At 44.1% G+C, this 20,796-nt stretch overlaps 1 protein-coding gene across 3 annotated transcripts in view; it reads right to left on the bottom strand.

Annotated features, from left to right (window-relative positions):
- NEDD1 (NEDD1 gamma-tubulin ring complex targeting factor) overlaps positions 1-20,796 on the bottom strand; it is a 79,263-nt gene that overhangs the window by 42,617 nt on the left and 15,850 nt on the right. For all 3 annotated transcript variants that reach the window (XR_014473411.1, XM_083182297.1, XM_083182298.1), the window contains exons 3-7: positions 11,151-11,245; positions 8,870-8,986; positions 8,430-8,570; positions 8,123-8,352; positions 4,948-5,146 (exon numbers count right to left, since the gene is read on the bottom strand). Coding sequence is in view for 2 of the 3 variants with exons in the window: in XM_083182297.1 (XP_083038423.1) it covers positions 4,948-5,146; positions 8,123-8,352; positions 8,430-8,570; positions 8,870-8,986; positions 11,151-11,245 (782 nt within the window). In the remaining variant the exon portion in view is untranslated. The remainder of the gene's footprint in view (positions 1-4,947; positions 5,147-8,122; positions 8,353-8,429; positions 8,571-8,869; positions 8,987-11,150; positions 11,246-20,796) is intronic.

The raw sequence follows: 20,796 nt of genomic DNA, 5'->3' as shown, positions 1-20,796 counted from the left end.
ACTTTAAACCTCATTTCTGGGTTTTTCCATGCTGACTTGAAAGTATTTTCCAGGTCAGACTGCTCAGGGAAAACAACCTGTTGCTTTTTCTGAGTAGCAAAGAAAGCATCCCCTTCAGAGGACTCAGCTAAGGGAAGGTCCAACACCTCCCTGATTGCCATAATTAATGGCTCTGTGCCCCGGAGCAGCGACTGTGAAGCATCAGGCTCCTCATCACCCGCGTCTGCATCTCCAATATCATCATCATCCCCATCATCTGCCCCAGATTCAGGTGTTTGAGAGGGGGCACTTCTCTTAAGAGTTTCCCCAGGGGTAGGAGTTATTATATCAACTCTGGCAGAGAGGATAGCAAGCTCCCTCTGCACCCTCTGGGTCTGTGCTGCTGTAGCAGTTAACTGTGTAGTTACAGTTTTAAGCATGGCTTTCATCCCTGCTGCCCAGGCAGGCTCCTGTGAGCTGTCCTGTGGGCTATTCTGCTGTCCAGTAAGTTGTGGGGGAACCCCACTACTTTGTGGGGACATACATGGCCCACAAGTAACTTGTGATGAAGATGCTGGCACAAACTTATCACTGCACACCATACATGTAAGTTTCCTCACCATTGTGACAAACAACAGTCTCCCCTCACACACAGAGCAAACACAGTGGATATGCAGTGTGATTTATACAGATAATTACTATGTGTAGTTACTATCTGATTTTGTATAGCTTAACAAGCTAGTGATGTGGTGTACAGAGGGTAATGGAGGGGACCAATACACCAAACAACCTTAGCTCTCCAATTTTAAGAGCTGGTAAACAGTACAGTAATCTTAACAGTACTTTACAGTGTATGCAGGCAAGTGTACAAGTACACAAGCGCTGAAAACCTGAAGCTGTCTCTGCAAGCAGATTCCCTCTGTTCCACACTGCTGAGGAGTGTCTGGAGCAGTACAATGGCGTTTCCAGCAGCAAGGGAAGAAGCAGGAAGCAGGTTTTGGCGCCCTCACAGAGCTATGGTCCCACTCTGGGTAAGCTCCGCTCAGCGTAATGGCGCCGGAGCTTACCTGCGTTTTATACTGAGACTGACATTGAAAAATGTCCAAACCTCTCTGGTAACTGCCCTGGACAATACAGGAGGCAGTACCATGTCCCAGTGTAGGCAGGGGGTTGCGCGGTCCCTGTGCAGGGCACCGCCGATACCGCCGCCGCCATCTTGCCGCACCGTTACCCGGGGACCCCACGGCGGGGGACCCCGGGGTAATACTCACCACTGACGTCTTCAGACTGGACTAGGGGTGTGCGGCATGCCAGGGGTGTGCGCGCTGCAGCGCAATGCCCGCGGTAACATCACCCACTCAGGACGGTGGTCCTGTGGCAGGGACAGCTCGGTACCATGGAGTGGCCTGCAGCTGAACCCTTCCCCTAGTCTCCCACGACGCAGGACTGCTGTTAAGTCCAAACAGCAGCCCCAAAATAATAAAGAAATTAAACAGAAGATAAAACTCTCTGGAGCTCTTCCTGATGCGTGCTTCTCCTGAGGCACATTTCTCAAACTGACTAGAGGGAGGGGAGCAGAGGGGAGGAGCCAGTACACCCAGTATAAAGTTTTATATGTGCCTGTCTCCTTCGGATATCCTCTTTTCCCCATCGTTATGAACGACTTCCCTGTATCCCATAAGAATGTAAGAGAAAAAATTATTAAACTAAAGATCAGATTTAATAGAAAAGGCTTACGGAACCTTTAAGATGTGAATATTGCTTGTGTGGAAGAATGGGCCAAAATCAGACAAAATGCATGCGACTAGTTTCTCCATACATGAGGCATCTTGAAGCTGTGATTACCAAAATATTCTATTGTACAAAAGTACTGTGTACATTTCAGTAAGTGCGTTCAATACTTTTTCCCCTGTCAGTTCACATTACTACGCATCCTTTATGGACACTTTCCGCCGCCACTTTGTTTTTTACCTGTGTATAGAATGCACCAGCCTTGGGATGGAGTGTGGGATCCCAGTGCTGCAACAGCAGTGGTATTGTTTGGAGAGAACACCTCCATTTGTGGCAGCAACACTGGAGCTGCATCTGGTCCCCCCTGCAGTGCAGCGTGATGGCACCGGCCGCCAGCCAATCCTGGCTCACGGACCGGCTTCCAATCAAAAGAAGAGGCGGTTTATTGAAACTATGGCTTGAGCCAATCACATCTTGCAGACCACCAGCCAATGAGATATTGCAGCGTCTCATTGGCTGGCAGTCTGCGATTGACACTGATGCACAGTCAGTGCCAATTTCAAAGAGAGTCCCCTTTTATTCACTGGCAGTCGCCAGTCAGAGTGCAAGTTGGGATTTGCTGGAGGCAACTGTGGAATTGTTATATGTATCTCTCCACCCCAGCACAAACAGCAGTGTGAGGTAACAGGTGGTGGTGGGGGGAGTAAGAGGCGGAGTAAGTTTAATATTTAAACTTCGAGCACTCTATGTACTGAAAAAACATTGATGAGCCGAAAATCATCACACTTTCGGTCGCAGATTACCATATTTATACCTTGTTTTGATTGAATTTACTACACTAGAGAGCTGTTTCGAACACCTTTTTTATTTTTTTTAGATATACAGTATATATAAATATATAGCGAATATCTATTCCTATTTGATATCATGATCAACAGAAGAGAAAAAAAAATAAGCAAGTGTACAAAGGTATAGGCAGAACCAATATTTCTGCAGACTAGCAGCACACTAATGTCTAAACAAGATCTTAAGACTACAAATTTTTAGAAGGTATATTTACAAGTGTTTAAACTATACTTTTAAAACACACATGAATATATTTCAATTAAGAAAGCAAAATATTAACTCCATCTTCCGTGACCGCCCATAAAATATAATCTATAAATCTCTTGTAGTATATAATCATATCTGCATTGCTAGAGCTAATGTTTTTGAACTCATACATATGCATAAATATACTGGCATACATGGGGTCTACATTAGAACCCTTAGCTGTGCCAGGTAATTGGGTATAAAACGGTCCTTCACACATCAATTGATTATGTGGTTGGACCAACTTCAGTAGCTGTGGGATAGGTGTAGAGAAATTACCAGCAATTGCACTTGTTTTTATAAGGAATCTGACTGCCAGTATACCCAATTCATAAGGATTAATGGTATATAATAGACACACATCCAGGGTTATCAAAATAATAACATCCGGTATGTAATCCAGTAGATTGATTTTATCAATAAGGAATTTTATTTTTTTAATAAAAAGTTTTATTAAGTTTTGAAAAAAATGCATACACATATATAATAGAGGTACAAAAATAAAATAGGGAGTATAAACATAAATATGCCAGGTGGCTTATACATAAAAAACATATCAGATAGAAAAATACCGACATCAGTATCAGTATTTACAATTATATAGCAAGATAAAGAGTAAAGGGTCAGTCTCTCTCTCGTATTTTGTTGCTATGTTATACATGGTAATAACAATAAAGTGTAGGACCAGCTACTCTGGATATACATCTCCCACAGCGGAGACTGCAGCAATAAAGGCTTGTACTATACCTGGAACACCAATTAACTCACACAGCCATGGCTTCATGATCTAAATATGTGACATCAATGCTTATCTAATATATCTATTAGGAGGCTTCCAATAATAATCATTAGCATTTAGAGAGCACTTAAGTTGGATGATCAAACTAATCAGGGGGTGGTATAATGGCCCAACAGTCAGCATTCCTGTATACAGGAACGTAGTCCAGTATACAGAAATCGGAATTCAGGACGCCGGTACTCCAAAAGGGGGCGAGCGCAAAGAAACGTTTTGCCACCGGTTCTATTCTCTCTGTATGGGGGTTGTAGGTTGTGGACCACGAGGGAAAATAGCCCGTTAGTCTGTATCAGGACTTTCAGGCATTTGTAGTCAGGATTCCGATTTTGGTATACTGACTGTTTGAATATTGACTGACGGGCTCTCATCCTGCACCCATTTATCAAATTTGCTAAATATTAGAGACATTTTTATTACATTATTCCACTTGATTAAATACATTTATATTTTATTTAGAATTGTGTGGTTTTGACTATTTCATATCTTAATTGTATTATTTATTTTTTTATCAGCATTAAAGACTGATAAGAGACTACATACACTAATTAATGTTTAGTGGGTTTTCATACCACACACTGATAAACATCCACAAGCATGCGCATAGAGACAAAGCATACATGAACACACTAAACAATTACCTATTTTGCCCATTAAGTACTATACATACACTACTACATAAATACATTTTAATAAATAGTACAAATATGTCCTCAAACATCATTATTGCAGTCACGCCAAAACATCCCGACAGCATTGAAGGGGCAGACTGACAGAACGGGTCAGACTTTTAAAGCAGTCGTGCCCATTCTGCCAAGAATGGCCGTGGATTGCCGCGATTACGGCCGTATACGCGGACATGCCCCTTTTTCGCCAATGAGCAGGAGGGACATTGAATTCCGCCTGCGGAAATGTGGGCATGCAAATTGCAAGTGGACCAGGGATTCAATACCCCCTAAGTCTTTATTTTTCATTATCACCTTTAATGCACAAGAAAGTCCTTTGTAACAGCATCAAACATATCTTAGTAATTTTGATAATTTATAGCAGTGTACCTGGTCAAACATATACATAAATCAACAAAAATATAACAAAATAACTGTCGTAATATTAGTAAAATAATAGTAGTAAATGATCTCGATAAGCAAACTAAAGTCCAGCTCTATACACTTCTTACAGTGGGGGATGGATGTTTGTATTTCCCTCTTCTGTGGAATAAATGCTAATAGATGTACATGTTTTGTGCACTATGGAAGCAACTATGAATAAATAAAAAGTATTGGACATTTTAGAATTAATAGCAGATTCAGGTTAAGTAACCAACTACACAATGAAAAACATCAGGAACTCACCTTGTGGGTGCTGCTATGTTCAAACTGAAGGCATTGTACAGCAGTCTTATGAGCAGCAACTGTTTTAACAGGTGAACTTAACATCCGTAAGTCATAAAGATAAATCTTTCCACGCGAAGAGCCTACTGCCAAAGTTGCTCCATCTGGCATGAAGTCCACAGCAGTCAAAGGCGATTCAGCTACTACTGTTTGCAGAAGACTGAATTTCAAAATAATTAATGGTTTATTGCCAAAAGAAACGAATAAAAATGTACATAAAATTGCCCAAAGCTTCCACCTCCATACAGCATATATTAGCAACACATTTATGCATCACGACACATGCAGACACTACTACTAAAATAGTACTCCTGTAGGCACCCACACTGCTCCTAGCAAAATCAAATGCTGTAGGGAAACCTCAAAGCTTAAAACAAAATGTGACAGGGTCACTGGTCTAGTAATGGAAGGCAGGTATATTTCCCCCAGATATCAGACATTTGTGTTCTAAAACCCCAGGAGATTTGCTGGTTCTGCTGTGAACTTTTGGGTGCTTTGTGAGAACAGGTATAGGGTCCTGGGGTGGATGGTTGAAGGAGGGAGAGTGCACTATCCATTAGGCCCAGTTCAGGTCAATCAAGGCTAAATCAGTGCCTCCACCTGTGAGTTTTGTGAAAAGGCTGCCAGACTGTGGAGTCTCAATGCCTGGGGAAAGGAGACACTGAAGTTCTCCATGTGGGAGACAACCTGCTACAAACTCTGACTGGTATGATTCAGCTATTGTTTTCTAGTGAGTAAGAAACTATCCTGTGTATTAGTTAGAGCCAGGCTGCAAGGATTTATTTTGTAGCCTTATTTCTGTTTTGTTTGATTGACTAATAAAACTGGTTAAGGCCAGTTGCACCATAGTATTGGACTAATTTGTGACCTCCCAGCTGCTGCACCTTGCCATTTACCCCAGGAGATGGTACCTGTACCCCTGACCCGCTTACATAAGTAGGTACTTGTTTCCTAGCACGGCGCCACCGATTTTAATTGCGTCGATCGCATCGCATGCCAACCAAATCGCATCCGATGCGATCGACCCGATTTTTACATTGGAATCAATGTAAAATGCTCCCTGAGACCCGATTTTACATTGATTTCAATGTAAAAAGGGCCAAAAAACCCATTTTAATACTAAACCCCCCCCTTCATGTTTGAAATGCCCCCCCCCCATTGTTAACGCCACCCCACTATTGACGCCAACCCGAAGCGTGGCGAGCGCATCGGTACGCGTCCTCCAACCTTTTCATACCCCTACTATCCACGTCGGCGTGGAGTTGATTTTATAAAGTGTGGCGAGCGCAGCGAGCCACCGAGCCCCAAGCGTGGTGAAGTGAAGCGTATACCTGTGAAGTTATGCGCGGGGCTCGCCACGCTTCGGGCTCAGTGGCTCGCTGCGCTCGCCACACTTTATAAAGTCAACTCCACGCCCACGTGGATAGTAGGGGTATGAAAAGGTCGGAGGACGCGTACCGCCACCGCTCGCCACGCTTCGGGTTGGCGTCAATAGTGGGTGGTGTTAAACATACTTTTTAACCATATTCAATGTGAAATGAGCCATAGTGGCCCATTTCATATTGTCACCTATGTAAAATCGGGTTGATCGCATCGCAGGCCATTATAATGGCCCGCGACCGACGCGATCAACCCGATTTTCACTTTAAAAATAATTTAACATTGTTCCCTATGGGAAAATCGCGCTGATCGCGTCGGTCATATTGCGGCCCCTTATTAAGGGCCGTGATGGACGCGATCAACGCGATTTTCTCTTTCACCGGCAAATTAGCTGGTATTTGACAGAAAATCGGGTCCATCGTGTTGATTGTATGCCTTAAGTACCTTAAACTTAAGGCATACAATCAACGAGATGGGCGCCGTGCTAGGAAACAAGTATCCATAAGTAAATAAAAACCTGCATGCCCTGAACATATGCACAAAAATGACAGGAAAAGATACACAAAGGATATTGCTATAAAAAAAGCAAATGGCTCTAGTTGCTTCAAAAGGAGAACATTTATTCAGAAGCTTTCTTAAGAAAAAAAAAAGTTTAACAAACCCTTTGAAAGTTTTATTTTGAGTTAAGACAAATTCATTGTAGGGTACTTGTTTCCTATCTGGGCGCCCGCTAAGTTAATTGCGCACCATGCTATTCTCCGTAGAGAAATCTGATCGCATCGCATCGTACACATACACGATATTGAACGATGCGATGCGATCCGATTCGATTTCCCATAGGAAACAATGTTAAATGGCTCAATTTAGTCAAATTATCATAGGAACAATAGTAAATGGGCCAAAAACACCCCTGAACATTGAAATGTCCCCCCAAAAGTAGTTGACGCCACCCCGCCATCAACGTGAACCCGAAGCGTGGCGAGCGCAGCGAGCCCGCGAGGGGCGGCGGTACGCGTCCTCCGACCTTTTCATGCCCTACTATCCACTAGGGCGTGGAGTGAGAATAGAATAGTGTGGCGAGCGCACCGAGCCCGAAGCGTGGCGAGCGCAGCGAGCCCCGCAAGGGGACGCGGATACCTTCACAGGTAAACGCGTCCCTTTGCGGGCTTCCCAGGTGTCCGCGTCGCCATGGACACCTGGGAAGCCCGCGAGGGGACGCGTATAACTGTGAAGGTATCCGCGTCCGCTCGCCACGCTTCGGGCTCGGTGCGCTCGCCACACTATTCTATTCTCACTCCACGCCCTAGTGGATAGTAGGGCATGAAAAGGTCGGAGGACGCGTACCGCTGCGCTCGCCACGCTTCGGGTTCACGTTGATGGCGGGGTGGCGTCAACTACTTTTGGGGGGACATTTCAATGTTCAGGGGTGTTTTTGGCCCATTTACTATTGTTCCTATGATAATTTGGCTAAATTGAGCCATTTCACATTGTTTCCTATGGGAAATCGAATCGGATCGCATCGCATCGTTCAATATCGTGTATGTGTACGATGCGATGCGATCCGATTTCATTACGGTGCCGTACGTAGAAAACCTGGGCGCCCAGATAGGAAACAAGTACCCATTGTAGCTGTTGAAATACACTATGCGTTACTCATTTTTATACTGCTTTAACAGCCATCACTTCCATATGGACTGAACCAAATAATAACTTACAAAACATAAAGCTTTCCGTAAAGATCCAACAAAATACTTACATTTTGCTGGACACATCATAACAGATGATTCGTTTATCTAATCCAACAGTCACAAGCAGCAGATCATTTACAGGAGAGAAACATATTCCTGATGCTGGGGCCTTGTGCGCATTATCAAATATGTGCAATGGATTCTGACTGTGAGCATCCCAGAGAGTCACACTACCACTGTCAGAGACTGAACCAAGCAGAAACTTCTTTACAAATGAGTATTTCAAATGACGAATTGGCTAAAAAGAAAAGCGTATAACACTTAGTTTACTTTGATTACAGAAAAGTATAGACTACGTAAGAGTAGATTACATACCTGGCTGCTTCCGTGACCAAACGGTGTGCTGGATAAATTGGTAGTTACATTATGCAATATAATTTCCCCACTCATCGAACCTGAGGCTACATAGCTGTCATTCCCATTGAATATAACAGAAGTTACTTCATCTTTGTGGTCCTAAAAGATATATCAAGTGAAACATTTAAGTCTAAAACATTTTATATTTAAAAAACATAACTGTGGCATTAGACCATGTACTAGCATTCCATGTTTAGGGGGATATATCAACCTTTCTAAAGAGGACATGTGTAGAAGTTGTCCATAGTAACCAGACTTTACCTATAATTTTACAGAATGTACTTGATTAATGATATAAAGGAGGTTGCTGACTTCTATGGGCAACTTTTTACCACTTTTCCTCATTAGAAGAGATGATATATCCCTCCTTGCAGCCCAAAAAAAAAAAAAAAGCTTACCTTTAAGGAGCGATGAAGTCTTTTAGATTTTAAATCCCAGATGTTCACAGTATTATCAAGACCTCCACTGGCAACATACTGTGAACTGAAGTTCAAATTTATACAAGTCTGTTTTTTCTATAGTGAAAAACAAAACACATAGATAAGTACCAACATGTTTGTTAACATTTGTTTAAGCATATTGGGGAAAAGAAAAAAAAGGACGAAAACAAAATTTCCAGCTATTGCCACCCCTTAGATTCTGCCCATTACCTAATTAATTGTTGTAGGATCACATCATGTTAAAGCTGAAGCTTTTTTAAGTGTTGCCTGTAGGTTGACTTCAGGGACTAACTGAACAGCACAAGGGGATCAATTGGTCCACAGTAAATTACCACAGCTAATTGAATTGACCCCCCCCCCCTTAAGTTTTGATTTACAGAATAAAGCAGTAAAACCTAAATTAACAGTAATACCTAAAACTAACATGACATGTGCTTAAAAATCAACAACAAAAACGTTCATACGAGGGGTATGCAAGAAGTTTTCAGATGTGCAATGCATAGGTACAGCAGACCGAATCTGACTGTCTGAATGTGAACTATAACCAGACTATAGTTCGTGTGAAATGTGGAGGCATAAAACCATAAAGCAGCACTACACAATGAAGTATGATCACTTTCTTCACAAACTGGTTATGGAGCTCAAGAAGCCATTAGAGAGAGCCATTATCTTCTAGAAGTACAAGAGTGGTCTGGGACAAAAGAGGAAAGTTTTGACTGAGCAAGCTGCTTTTGGGGTGGAAACAAGGTTTCAAACGACTGATTGAGAGGTTTCGAGAATTTCTGTGCCGGAGACCGCTCCTGAAGGAAAGAGTGCTACGGCCGATCTGTGTCCGCCATCACTGAGGACAATGTTCAGGTGGATGCTGCTGGATGTAGGAAATGGGCATCTCATTGAGATCCATCTGCATAATACTCCACAAAAAGCCTGGGCTGGGCATGTTGGGTGCCTCATCAGCTGATTCAAGAGCAGAAGGCAGAGCAGGTGATTTGGTGCCACATCATCATGGCCAGGTTTGATGTGAAAAAGGTCAACATGAGTTTTTCCTGGTTTTTGGTGTCAATATTAACATAGGTCAAGATGGACAGTAGAAGCGTATGCTCACCATGCTTCTGGCACGGTGGCTTGCTGCACTTGACACTTACTCAATTTTTTTCTCCCTCTACACCCACGGGGATGGTAAAGTATGAACACGTCTGGAATCATGGAAAACTCATGTTATTAGGTCAACATGGACAAAAGACTGACTAATCAACCTTTTTCATATGTCAACCTTTTGACTGTCGACCAATAGTGGTCAACCTTTTGACTGACGACCTAGATCATGGGTCCTCCACCTGCGGCCCTCCAGATGTTGTGAAACTACAAATCCCAGCATGCCTTGCCACAGTTTTAACACTCCCTTATAGCAAAAGTGTGGCAAGGCATGCTGGGATTTGTAGTTTCCCAACATCTGGAGGGCCGCAGTTTGAGGACCCATGACCTAGATATTGTTGATAAAATTACTGCATACAATCTACAGTTTCTATCTAGAAACCCAACAATAGTTGGCCCAGTGGACCCCAGGTAGAAGTGTGCCACCACAAACGTTCCAAAATGAGCACAGAGTTACGAAGCAGATGGTAGCTGTTTTTGTGGACAAGACTGGCCATTTTGCTACCACACCACACATGCAACATTGCATCCTCACTGGAGACTAATATGCTAACCAAAACTTGCCTTAAGTGCTGGAAAAACTTCCAGGCACCATTGAAGAACATACACTTCTGATGCAATACACCTGCCCACAACTTCAGGAAAGTGGTGGCTTTTCTGGACCTTGAATGCACCCAGGAGCTTCCACTGTACAGTCAATACCTGGGCCCTTTGGCTTATTCATGTTCCAACAAACAAGCGCAACATGCATGGGATTCAGAAGCTGCACCGCAAACCTTCATCAAGCATGTAGTAGACAAAGCCGCTTCAGACTTGTCCAGCTGCTTCACCAAGTGGTTTCACCCAATGTAAAATTGGACTCCTCTGACAAAAACCTCAAGTTTCTGTATCTGGAAACTTATTGCACACCACTCATAAAGATACTAACATAAAGACTAAAAGGCAAAATTGATGATGTTCAATCAGATTATGCATTCCATTCCAGTGTATCAAAGAAAGAAAAAACAAATGGAGTATACAAAGATATTCCACTATTCATATTAACTGGTAACAAAAAAAGATAATTCCGACATATAAAACTTACCCCCTCCGCCAGCTCCAAAAGTGGAACAGGTTTAGACTTACAGCTTGAAACGACAATTTTATCACCAATGCTAGAAGCAGTGACCAGAAAATGATCTGAACTACAGTTAGGGACCATGCATCATAAATCGGTGAAATTTGTAACAGACAGTTCAAAGGAGGAAAGCTAGTATTAGCCTGCATTTCTATCAACAAAGGTCATACCTTAGTTCAAGTACAAAGAATGAAAAGCGGACAAAAGGCTAGATCTATAAAATGACTGAAAGGTGTAAACAGCATAAAATAAAATTTGCTAACTTGTTATTTCCGCTGTCCTTTTGGTCTGCAAGTTTCACTTTGATTGAAGTTTAAAAGCAAAGGCTAGAACACACTCTTGTACACTCAGAAATACATCACAACTATTTTGGAAATATTTGAATGTTGGTGTTCTGTATAGTCTAAATTCTAAATAACCGGAACAAGGAAGTTCTGGTTATTTAAGATGACCATAACAACAACACCAACAACGGACACAAGAATGGTGTTGCACTTAATAGATAACTCTTCCTGGTCCCTAGAAATATCCTCTTACAGTCTATGGGGGATATTCAATCTCCGTCGAGCATCTCCCGAGGGGGAGATGCTCGACGGGCCCTATTCAATGCTGTCTTCCCCGACAGCATTGAACAGGGTTTCCTGGCAGAACGAGCCCGACATCTCTAGCTGTCGGGCTCGTTCTGCCGAGAACAGCCGGGAAGTGACGAGATGCCGGCTGCATCTCGTCACTTCCCGGCTGCAACTCGCGGCCACGCCCCCTTCTCGTCCCGCTGCAGGCGGGACATTGAATCCCGCCTGCGTCTTCTCGGTCGAGCTGACGGAGAACGGGACTGGGTCACGACGGGCGAGCAAGCTCGCCTGCCGTGACCTGAAGATTGAATATCCCCCTATGACTTGAATGCAACCTAATATTTTGGTTCTCTGTACACACAGAACAACTGAGCATTAATGCAGAAGACCTGTGAACCTATACATAGTTTGTGGTAACTCTGCAGATCCACATTACCCACACGGTAATGTAGTTTTCAACATAGGATCCATATATGGCTCTATCTTCAATAAGATATTGCCATTCTCTGGGAAGTCCCACTGGGTAATAGGAGAACCAGACAGAAAATGGTCCAATGACCATAATAAAGCAATGTCTTACACAAGAACAGAATAAGGTAAACCTGACAAATATTGCCATATATAATGGCAATATAATATGCCATAGATAATGAAAAATGTGAGCAGAGACATTCAAAAACATGGAACCAAATAAATAGTACCTGGTTGGCACACACCAGTACATTGCAACTAATTTTTTTTTAATTTTTTTAATATTGACATGCATTTACAGAGGAAGCCTCAAACTACCGATGCAGTCATGCTTTCTTAGCGCACTAGGACATGTCACTTGGCTTGCAACAAGCATCTTTTTCAACAGAATGTGCAGGTTAATTGCAATAAAATGTAATACACGACATTTGTATACCTTTGTGTGTGACTGCATCTGAATCAGTATACCTTGTGATATGGCAGCTGCAGTTGTTTTCATGCCAAGTTCCATTGTGAATCATGCACACTATTCAGACTCCCACACTCAGATATACAAATGTCACATATCAAATTAATCTGTGCAGTCTCCTGAAGCAGTTAGGTTACATCCCTTGAAGAATAACAAGCTAAATTAAGCTAAAAATACTTAAATAACACAGCTCAGTGGCGCCAGGCTTTCTGCACCACATAATGTATTGAGGTCTAGGAGGTCACATCTGTAAGTATGCAACATATGTATATAAACATATATACACACACACAAAATGGAAACCCCAATATTGCTTATTAATGTGATAGATTTCCATATGTGGCATGTATTATATTAGCAATTATTAGTCATATGGCAGTATTCAATGATAAATTACGCGATGTTTAGCAAATCCTGTTTAGGATTCGCTGCACATTCGCAGGGTTCCGGAGGGCTGGAGCATTCGCTGCCAGCCCTCCCTGTCACCCTATTTAATGCTGCAGGGTTCTCGCTGACCCGGATGGCTAATTTTAACCCCTGCAGTGTTGGGACGACGGCAGGCAGGGAGATGGAAGCCTCCCTGCCTGCCACAGAATGTGCCAGCTCTCCCCCCCGGAGAGCTGGCAGGGGACACGGGTAGCGAGCCTCTGCACTGCTCCTGCTCGTGCATATGTGATGAGCGGGAGCAGTGTGAAGTGAATATATAAAAAATTTATAATAATTCTAATTGTTTTTTTTGTTGTTTTTTATTCATGTGCTTCAAGAACATGAATAAAAATATCATGCCCCTTCACAAAAAAATCCGATTTTTTTGACACCAAAAATAAGAAAATACTTTATTTGAAAAGATCAATTTCCAGTTCACCTTTAAAAGATGTCAAATGCAAAGAGGAGAATCACGGCGAAAATCACGGGAGAAAGCAGTTCTCCATTTGAGCATTGAATACACTCTTGGCAAATTTGACTAAAACCCCCATTGAAAAACAACGGCGAATTGTTGCTAATCGCACACGGCGAATCGTCAGACATTCGCTGTTCGCTTGCAGCGAATTGTCTCCATTGAATAGGGCGAATCGTTTTTTTCAGAGACAACATTTGCCATTACCCCGGAGAAATGTCAGATTCGCTGTAAACTACTGCGAATCTGAGGCATTGAATACTGGCCATAATGTTTGGTAATCAGATAGCTCAATAAAGGGATTTTTGTAAGAACTTACCGTTCGAATCCCTTTCTCTGATATGGTCCTGGTGACACAGCTCAACACTGGGATGTAGGAGGGTCTGAAGGAGCCAGGCACCTATCCTAAAGCTTTAGAGGGTAGGCTCCTCCCCTACTGCATCCCGGACTCTTCAGTTCAATCTTTCAAAGCCACTGGAATACATTAACTCAGTACAAACGCCTGCACATTTTATATGCACATTTTATAACAGTAACTGTTAACTTTTAACCATTTTAACATGAACATCATGAAACTTCTGGCATACTTACTGAGCGTAAGGGAGGGATCGCTGTGTCACCAGGACCATATCAGAGAAAGGGATTCGAACGGTAAGTTCTTACAAAAATCCCTTTTTCTCTTTCAATGGTCCTGGTGACACAGCTCAACACTGGGACGTTCCAGAGCCGGTCCTTTGGGTGGGTACGCTCAGGTCTGCAGCTCTCAGCACTGCTCGCCCGAATGATGCGTCCTCCGACGCGAACTCGTGGAATCTATAGAATTCGGCAAAGGTATGAACAGATGACCAAGTGGCAGCCCTGCAAACCTGCTCAGCTGTGGCCCCATGTCGAACCGTCCAAGAGGTGGCAACTGACCTGGTGGTATGCGCATTTATTCTGGCCGGTACCGGTCTACCCACTTTGGTGTATGCAAAGGCTATCACAGACCGCAACCACCTAGCAATAGTCTGCTTAGATGCAGGCCAACCAATTTTGTGTACGTCATACAGTACCAATAAAGTATCAGTCTTTCTGACACTCTTTATTCTGTCCATATAGATGCGTAAAGCACGCACAACATCCAAACTCTTCAACTTGTCCCTTTTCTTAGAACCCTCAGGGGGTTGAAACACAGGTAGAACTATCTCCTGATTTAAATGGAAGGCAGAGACTACCTTCGGTAAAAACTGAGGCACTGTTCTCAGAACTGCCCTGTCATCATGAAAAATTAGGAAGGGAGATTTGCATGACAAAGCTCCCAACTCTGACACCCTTTTAGCAGATGCCACTGCCAACAAGAACACCAGCTTCCATGTGAGAAACTTAAGGTCCGCCGACCTTAAAGGCTCAAAGGGTGCCTTCTGAAGGCATTCCAAAACCAGTGACAGATCCCAAGGTGCTACTGGTTGCTTGTATGGAGGTTTCAACCTGGATACTCCTTGTAAAAAGGTTTGAATTTCCGGCAAAATGGCTTTCCTTTTCTGGAAATAGATGGACAAGGCCGAAATCTGCACCTTCAATGACTGAAGGCTTAGGCCCGATGAAAAACCATCTTGTAAGAATTCCATCATTCTTGATAGCTTAAAATGAGATGTGTGAGCCTTTCTTCTCTCACACCATCGAATGTAAGTCTTCCAGACTCTATAATAATTTGCCGAAGATACAGCTTTTCTGGCTTTTATCATAGTCTGTACTACTGCCTCAGAAAACCCTTTCCTTTTCAAAATGGCGGTTTCAATAGCCATGCCGTCAAAATCAATCGATCGGAATCCAGGTGATTGAATGGGCCTTGTCTTAGAAGGTCTGGCCTCAGAGGTAGACGCCATGAGTCCACAGACAACCTCTGAAGCCTCGAGTACCAGGACCTCCTTGGCCAATCTGGGGCCACTAAGATCACCGGAACCTTCTGCCCCTGTATTTTCTTCAAAAGTCTCGCTAACATTGGTACTGGTGGGAATGCATAGAGGAGATCTCCCTGCCAGTGAATAGTCATGGCATCCACTGCCTCCGCTAGTGGATCCCTCGTTCTGGCATAGAACCTGGGCACCTGATGGTTGAACCTGGATGCCATCAGGTCCACATCCGGAGTTCCCCACATCAAAGTGATCTGGTGAAACACCTGAGGGTGTAAGCTCCATTCCCCTTCCTTGAGCTCCTCCCTGCTCAGGAAGTCGGCTTCTATATTCTCTATTCCTGGAATGAATATAGCCGATACAGCTGGAACATTCTGTTCCGCCCATAGGAAGATTCTGGACACCTCCCACATGGCCAATTTGCTGCGTGTACCTCCCTGGTGATTCAGATACGCCACAGCTGTGGCATTGTCGGTCTGAATCCTCAAAGGGAGGTTCAGTAACCTGTCTCCCGCCAAGGAAATCACTTTCCAGACAGCTCTCAGCTCCAAGATGTTGATTGGTAACACTGATTCCTCTGCCGTCCACAGGCCCTGCAGCCTGAGATCCAGGACTACTGCCCCCCAGCCCCTGAGACTGGCGTCGGTAGTTACTACCAACCAGTCCCAGGTCTGTAATGACCGACCCCACTGAAGGGAATCTACTTCTGTCCACCATTTCAAGGAGTCTCGAGTGTCAGAAGACAGCACTATCATCTCCGACTTCATGGTCAGAGTGTTTCCTGACCAGGCTGACAAAATGTTCCATTGGAACACCCGAGAGTGGAACCTGGCAAATTGAAGCGTCTCGAATGATGCCACCATTTTCCCCAGGAGCTTGAGGCACCTCCATACTGAAATGCTCTGAGCCCTGAGAATCTCCTGGACTAAGGTGACCAGATCCCTGGCCTTTAACTCCGGGAGAAATACCCGATGGAGATGGGTATCCAGTATGACTCCCAAGAATTGGAGCCTCTGTGATGGTACCAACTGAGATTTTTGTAAATTTAAAATCCAGCCGTGAGCCTGCAAAAAACTTATGGCCTCTGCCAAGTGACTCTGAAGCATGGCTGCTGACTCTGCTTTGAACAGGAGATCGTCCAAATAGGGTATTACTGTGATTCCCCTGAGCCTCAGCACCGCCGCCATAACTGACATTATCTTTGTGAATACCCTTGGCGCGGTTGCTAGCCCAAAGGGTAACGCCCGGAATTGTAAATGCAGGTCTCCTATAGCAAACCTCAACAAGGTCTGATGCTCCGGGTGTATAGGGACGTGCAGATATGCGTCCTGGACATCCATGGACGCCAAAAATTCTCCCTGGTCCAGACTCAGGATTACAGACCGTAGGGACTCCATTTTGAAATGGTCTACCCATAAATGAACATTTAGGGACTTCAAATTTAGTATTGGCCTGAAAGACCCGTCTGGTTTGGGCACCAGAAATAGAGTGGAGTAAAAGCCTTTCTTCCACTCTGCCCTGGGAACCGGGGTAACCACCCCTTTCTCCAAAAGGGAGTGAGCTGCTCTCACAAGAGCTGTACGAAGCAGCGCCTCCTTTGGTAAGGATGTGGGAATTAACCTTTTCGGAGGCAGACCTCAGGGATTTTGTAGCCCTGGGTTATAATATCTAACACCCAGGCATCCTGGTCTAGAGAAGCCCATGCGTCCCTGAAGTGTGTGAGACGCCCCCCCACCTTTATCACTGCCGGGCAACACCCCTGACAGTCATGCGGAGGGTTTATCCTCTCCTTTGGAGGCAGGCTTCTTGTTAAAGGAACCAAACTTGGACTTATGTGTCTTGCCCCTAGAGGACTGAAACTTTCCCCTGAAAGACTGTCCTCGAAAGGACGCACCACCTCTAGGGGAGGGCCGAAAGGACGGCCTAAAAGCAGAGAACCTGGAGGTCTGCTTAGCCGAGGGAGCCGACAGAAATGTACTTTTGCCGCCCGTGGCCTGTTTAATCATTTCCTCTAGTTCTGTTCCAAATAGTAACTTTCCCTTGAAAGCTAAAGTTTCTAGGGCCTTTTTGGACTCATTGTCCGCTTCCCAGGCCTTAAGCCAGAGCACTCTCCTGGCATTAATAGAGACTGTGGATACTCTGGTCGCCATTTTAAGAGCTTCCTCCTCTGCTTCCACCACATACTCTGCAGCTGCCTTCATTTTCTCTGCCAGCAGCAATGCACCAGGGTCTGCCTGCAGCATGGTGCATAATTCATCAGCCCATTCAATCATGGCCTTAGAGACCCAGGCTGAAGCAATAAGGGGGCGTAGAGTGAATCCCACCCCTTCAAAAATAGCCTTGAGGTTACCCTCCAGCTTTTTATCCACAGAATCTTTAAAAGCTGCACCGCCCTGTACTGGCAATACAGTAGCCTTGGACAAACGTGCCACTGAAGCGTCCACAACTGGTACCTTTTCCCAGAGCTCCGCATGAGACTCTGGCATGGGGTACAGACTAAGGAATCTCTTAGGCATCTGTAGCCTCTTATCAGAAGTTTTCCAAGCCCCTTCCAACAATTCCTGTAACCCCTCATCTGAAGGAAAAGTGACAGCCTCCTTCCGCTGTCGCTTAAAAACACCTTTAACAGGAGTCTTATCCTCCACAGACAGTTTTAAAGCTTGTTTCACAGCTACAAGAAGATCCTCTATACCAGCAGAAGAGGTCTCTTCAAAATCATCACCCTGATCCCTGGGGATGTCAGTATACACTCCCTCCTCCTCATCTGCCAAAGAAGGCATAGCATAAGACCTTTTAGGGGTCCCTGCAACGTCATCCATTTTGTCTAGTATTTCACTAAACCTATTGATCCCCTTAGCAGTATCCTGCATCACCTGAATAAGAGCAGGATCTGACTGGGTAAGAGGCAAGGAGCCAGAAGACTGCTGAGATGATGGCATAGGTCTCTGTGATTCTACCAACCCATCACTCTGCCTGTCCAGAAGCTGCACCAAAGCGTTCACTGACCTGCCTAGGGCACTGGCCCACGCGGGTTCAATCTGCTCTGCCCTATGGGCTTCACTCCCCATGGGTCTCACAGCAGCGCAAGTAATACATAAGCCCCCCTTGGCCATCTGCTCAGGGACAAATTTCTGTGTGCATACATTGCACGCGCTCAGTGCAATAAGGGCTCCCTCCCCCAAAACCACAGCCTGATGCTCAGACATGATGCAAGTGAAAATATATAATATAATTAATATATATATTATATATATATATATATATATATATATATATATATATATATATATATACACACACACACACACACACATATATATACATATATATATATATATATATATATATATATATATATATATATATATATATATATATATATATATATATATATATACACATTACATACACAGTGCAAACAATGTACCAGCGTTTATAGAGTCAATGCACCCAATCACTTAGCTGTCTGTTGGTTTCAGATGCGGGGAAACGATGCCCAGGAAATCCAAATCACTCTGCCAGGATCAGTAAGCCAGCTCAGCTGCGCTGCAAGCGTTCTGAAAGGCGCCAAACACAGAGTGAGGGAAGAGACCAAAAGTCCCTGCTGCTGCGGGGTCCGTGACCTTTTGGCGCCAACCACCCCCAGTCAGCCGCTCCCTAGGTAGGATTTCCTAGTTCCAGTGTCTCCCCCTCGACTGGGGACCACTTGGAACATGCCTGTCACAACGCTGCTGTCCTCTCATATAGGAGCTCAGCGTGTAAGCTCCGCATAAAATGGCCGCCGCCATCACGGAGCGCCTGTCCCCCATGATCCCCACCTAAACGTGGAGCCGGTTTCAGGGTACTCCGGAGCCCAGGCAGCTTCTCAATAGAAGCTGTAAGCGCTGCACAGGGAGGCCAGACAGCGTCTCCCCTGTGCACAGTGAGCTGACAGGACGCGATTCTGTCAGCTCCTGCTGCGCTAGCAGTGTGAGGATTCACTATGAGAATCCTCACACTGTGCCTACCTAGCTAGGGTGAAAGTTAATAAAACAATAAAAATTCCCTAACTACTCTAATTCTTCGGCTGCTCCTGCAGCCCTTTAGAATAGCACCCACTCCAGTGGGCACCTAACACGAACTGAAGAGTCCGGGATGCAGTAGGGGAGGAGCCTACCCTCTAAAGCTTTAGGATAGGTGCCTGGCTCCTTCGGACCCTCCTACATCCCAGTGTTGAGCTGTGTCACCAGGACCATTGAAAGAGAAATAATTCTTTTTGCATTGTTTTAGTATTGACTTTGTAAGTCGGGTGTGAATGTATTAGCCTTGAACTTATTTTATATACTGTACATGCATAGTAACCATTCTTTAAAGACAGGGGTGGGGAACCTCAAGCCCTATGCGGCCCCTGTAGACTGCCTGAGTGGCCCGATCACCCACCTGGAGACTTTCACGGGAGTCAAGTACAGGGGAATTCTTGCGTGAGGTAGTTGCTTAAGGAAAATCACTAAGCACTGCATGTGTATGTGCTCTCCATGGGTGATCTGGACACAGGGAAATCACCTACCCTTAATAGCTTAGCACACATCTCTACATGTGTAAGCCCCTTTAGAGTGCCAAGCAAATTTGTCGATGGGTGTAAAAATTGGCAAGCAAACATTTTTATTTATCATAACATTTAAAGTTTACCTTATATAGGAAATATAATATTTTATTACGATACATCTTTTATTTGAATTTATATTACAAATGGGAGGGACGGAGGCATTTTTAGTGGATATTTTGTGCATCTTTCACAGATGTTGGCACTCAAAAGGGTTAAAAATTGTATGATTGTTTTTTTTTTTTACTTAAACAGGACAAAGAAAGAAGAAAACATTCACACAAATATCTCTGAAAGTATTAACTACCAGCAAATCCAACCTGCAATCTTATCTGTGTTTTTAAACATATGTGATTTCATAACTGGTCTGTAATCCTTATTCCTGAATATTCAATGAAGCATAGTTCAGTTAAGAATAGTTTATGGGTTTTACTGCCTGATATTTACTCAAACATTACAATTGCTCTTCTTTATGAGCGAACAAATTGGTGTATATGCATGTGTCTAAATCAGACTTTTGCCCCATCCTGAGCGAGGTTCTTAAGCTCAGATTGCTCAGCACATCGCAGCGCAGTGTGATGCACCCACGACGTGTGCCGAGCGATCTGTGTGGCCAGTGTTTTCTGGTGAGAACACTGGCGATCTGACTTGATTTTAACTGCATGCAGTCAAGATCAAGTAACCAGACATGCGTGAGTTTGCACATCGCTATGGCCTGTACACACAGGG

This window comes from Crinia signifera, chromosome 4 (genome assembly GCF_055691185.1).
Source record: "Crinia signifera chromosome 4, ASM5569118v1, whole genome shotgun sequence".
In the NCBI taxonomy this organism is placed as follows: domain Eukaryota; kingdom Metazoa; phylum Chordata; class Amphibia; order Anura; family Myobatrachidae; genus Crinia; species Crinia signifera.
The sequence above is the reverse complement of the archived record's forward strand: the minus strand, read 5'-3'. Positions and strand labels throughout refer to the sequence as shown.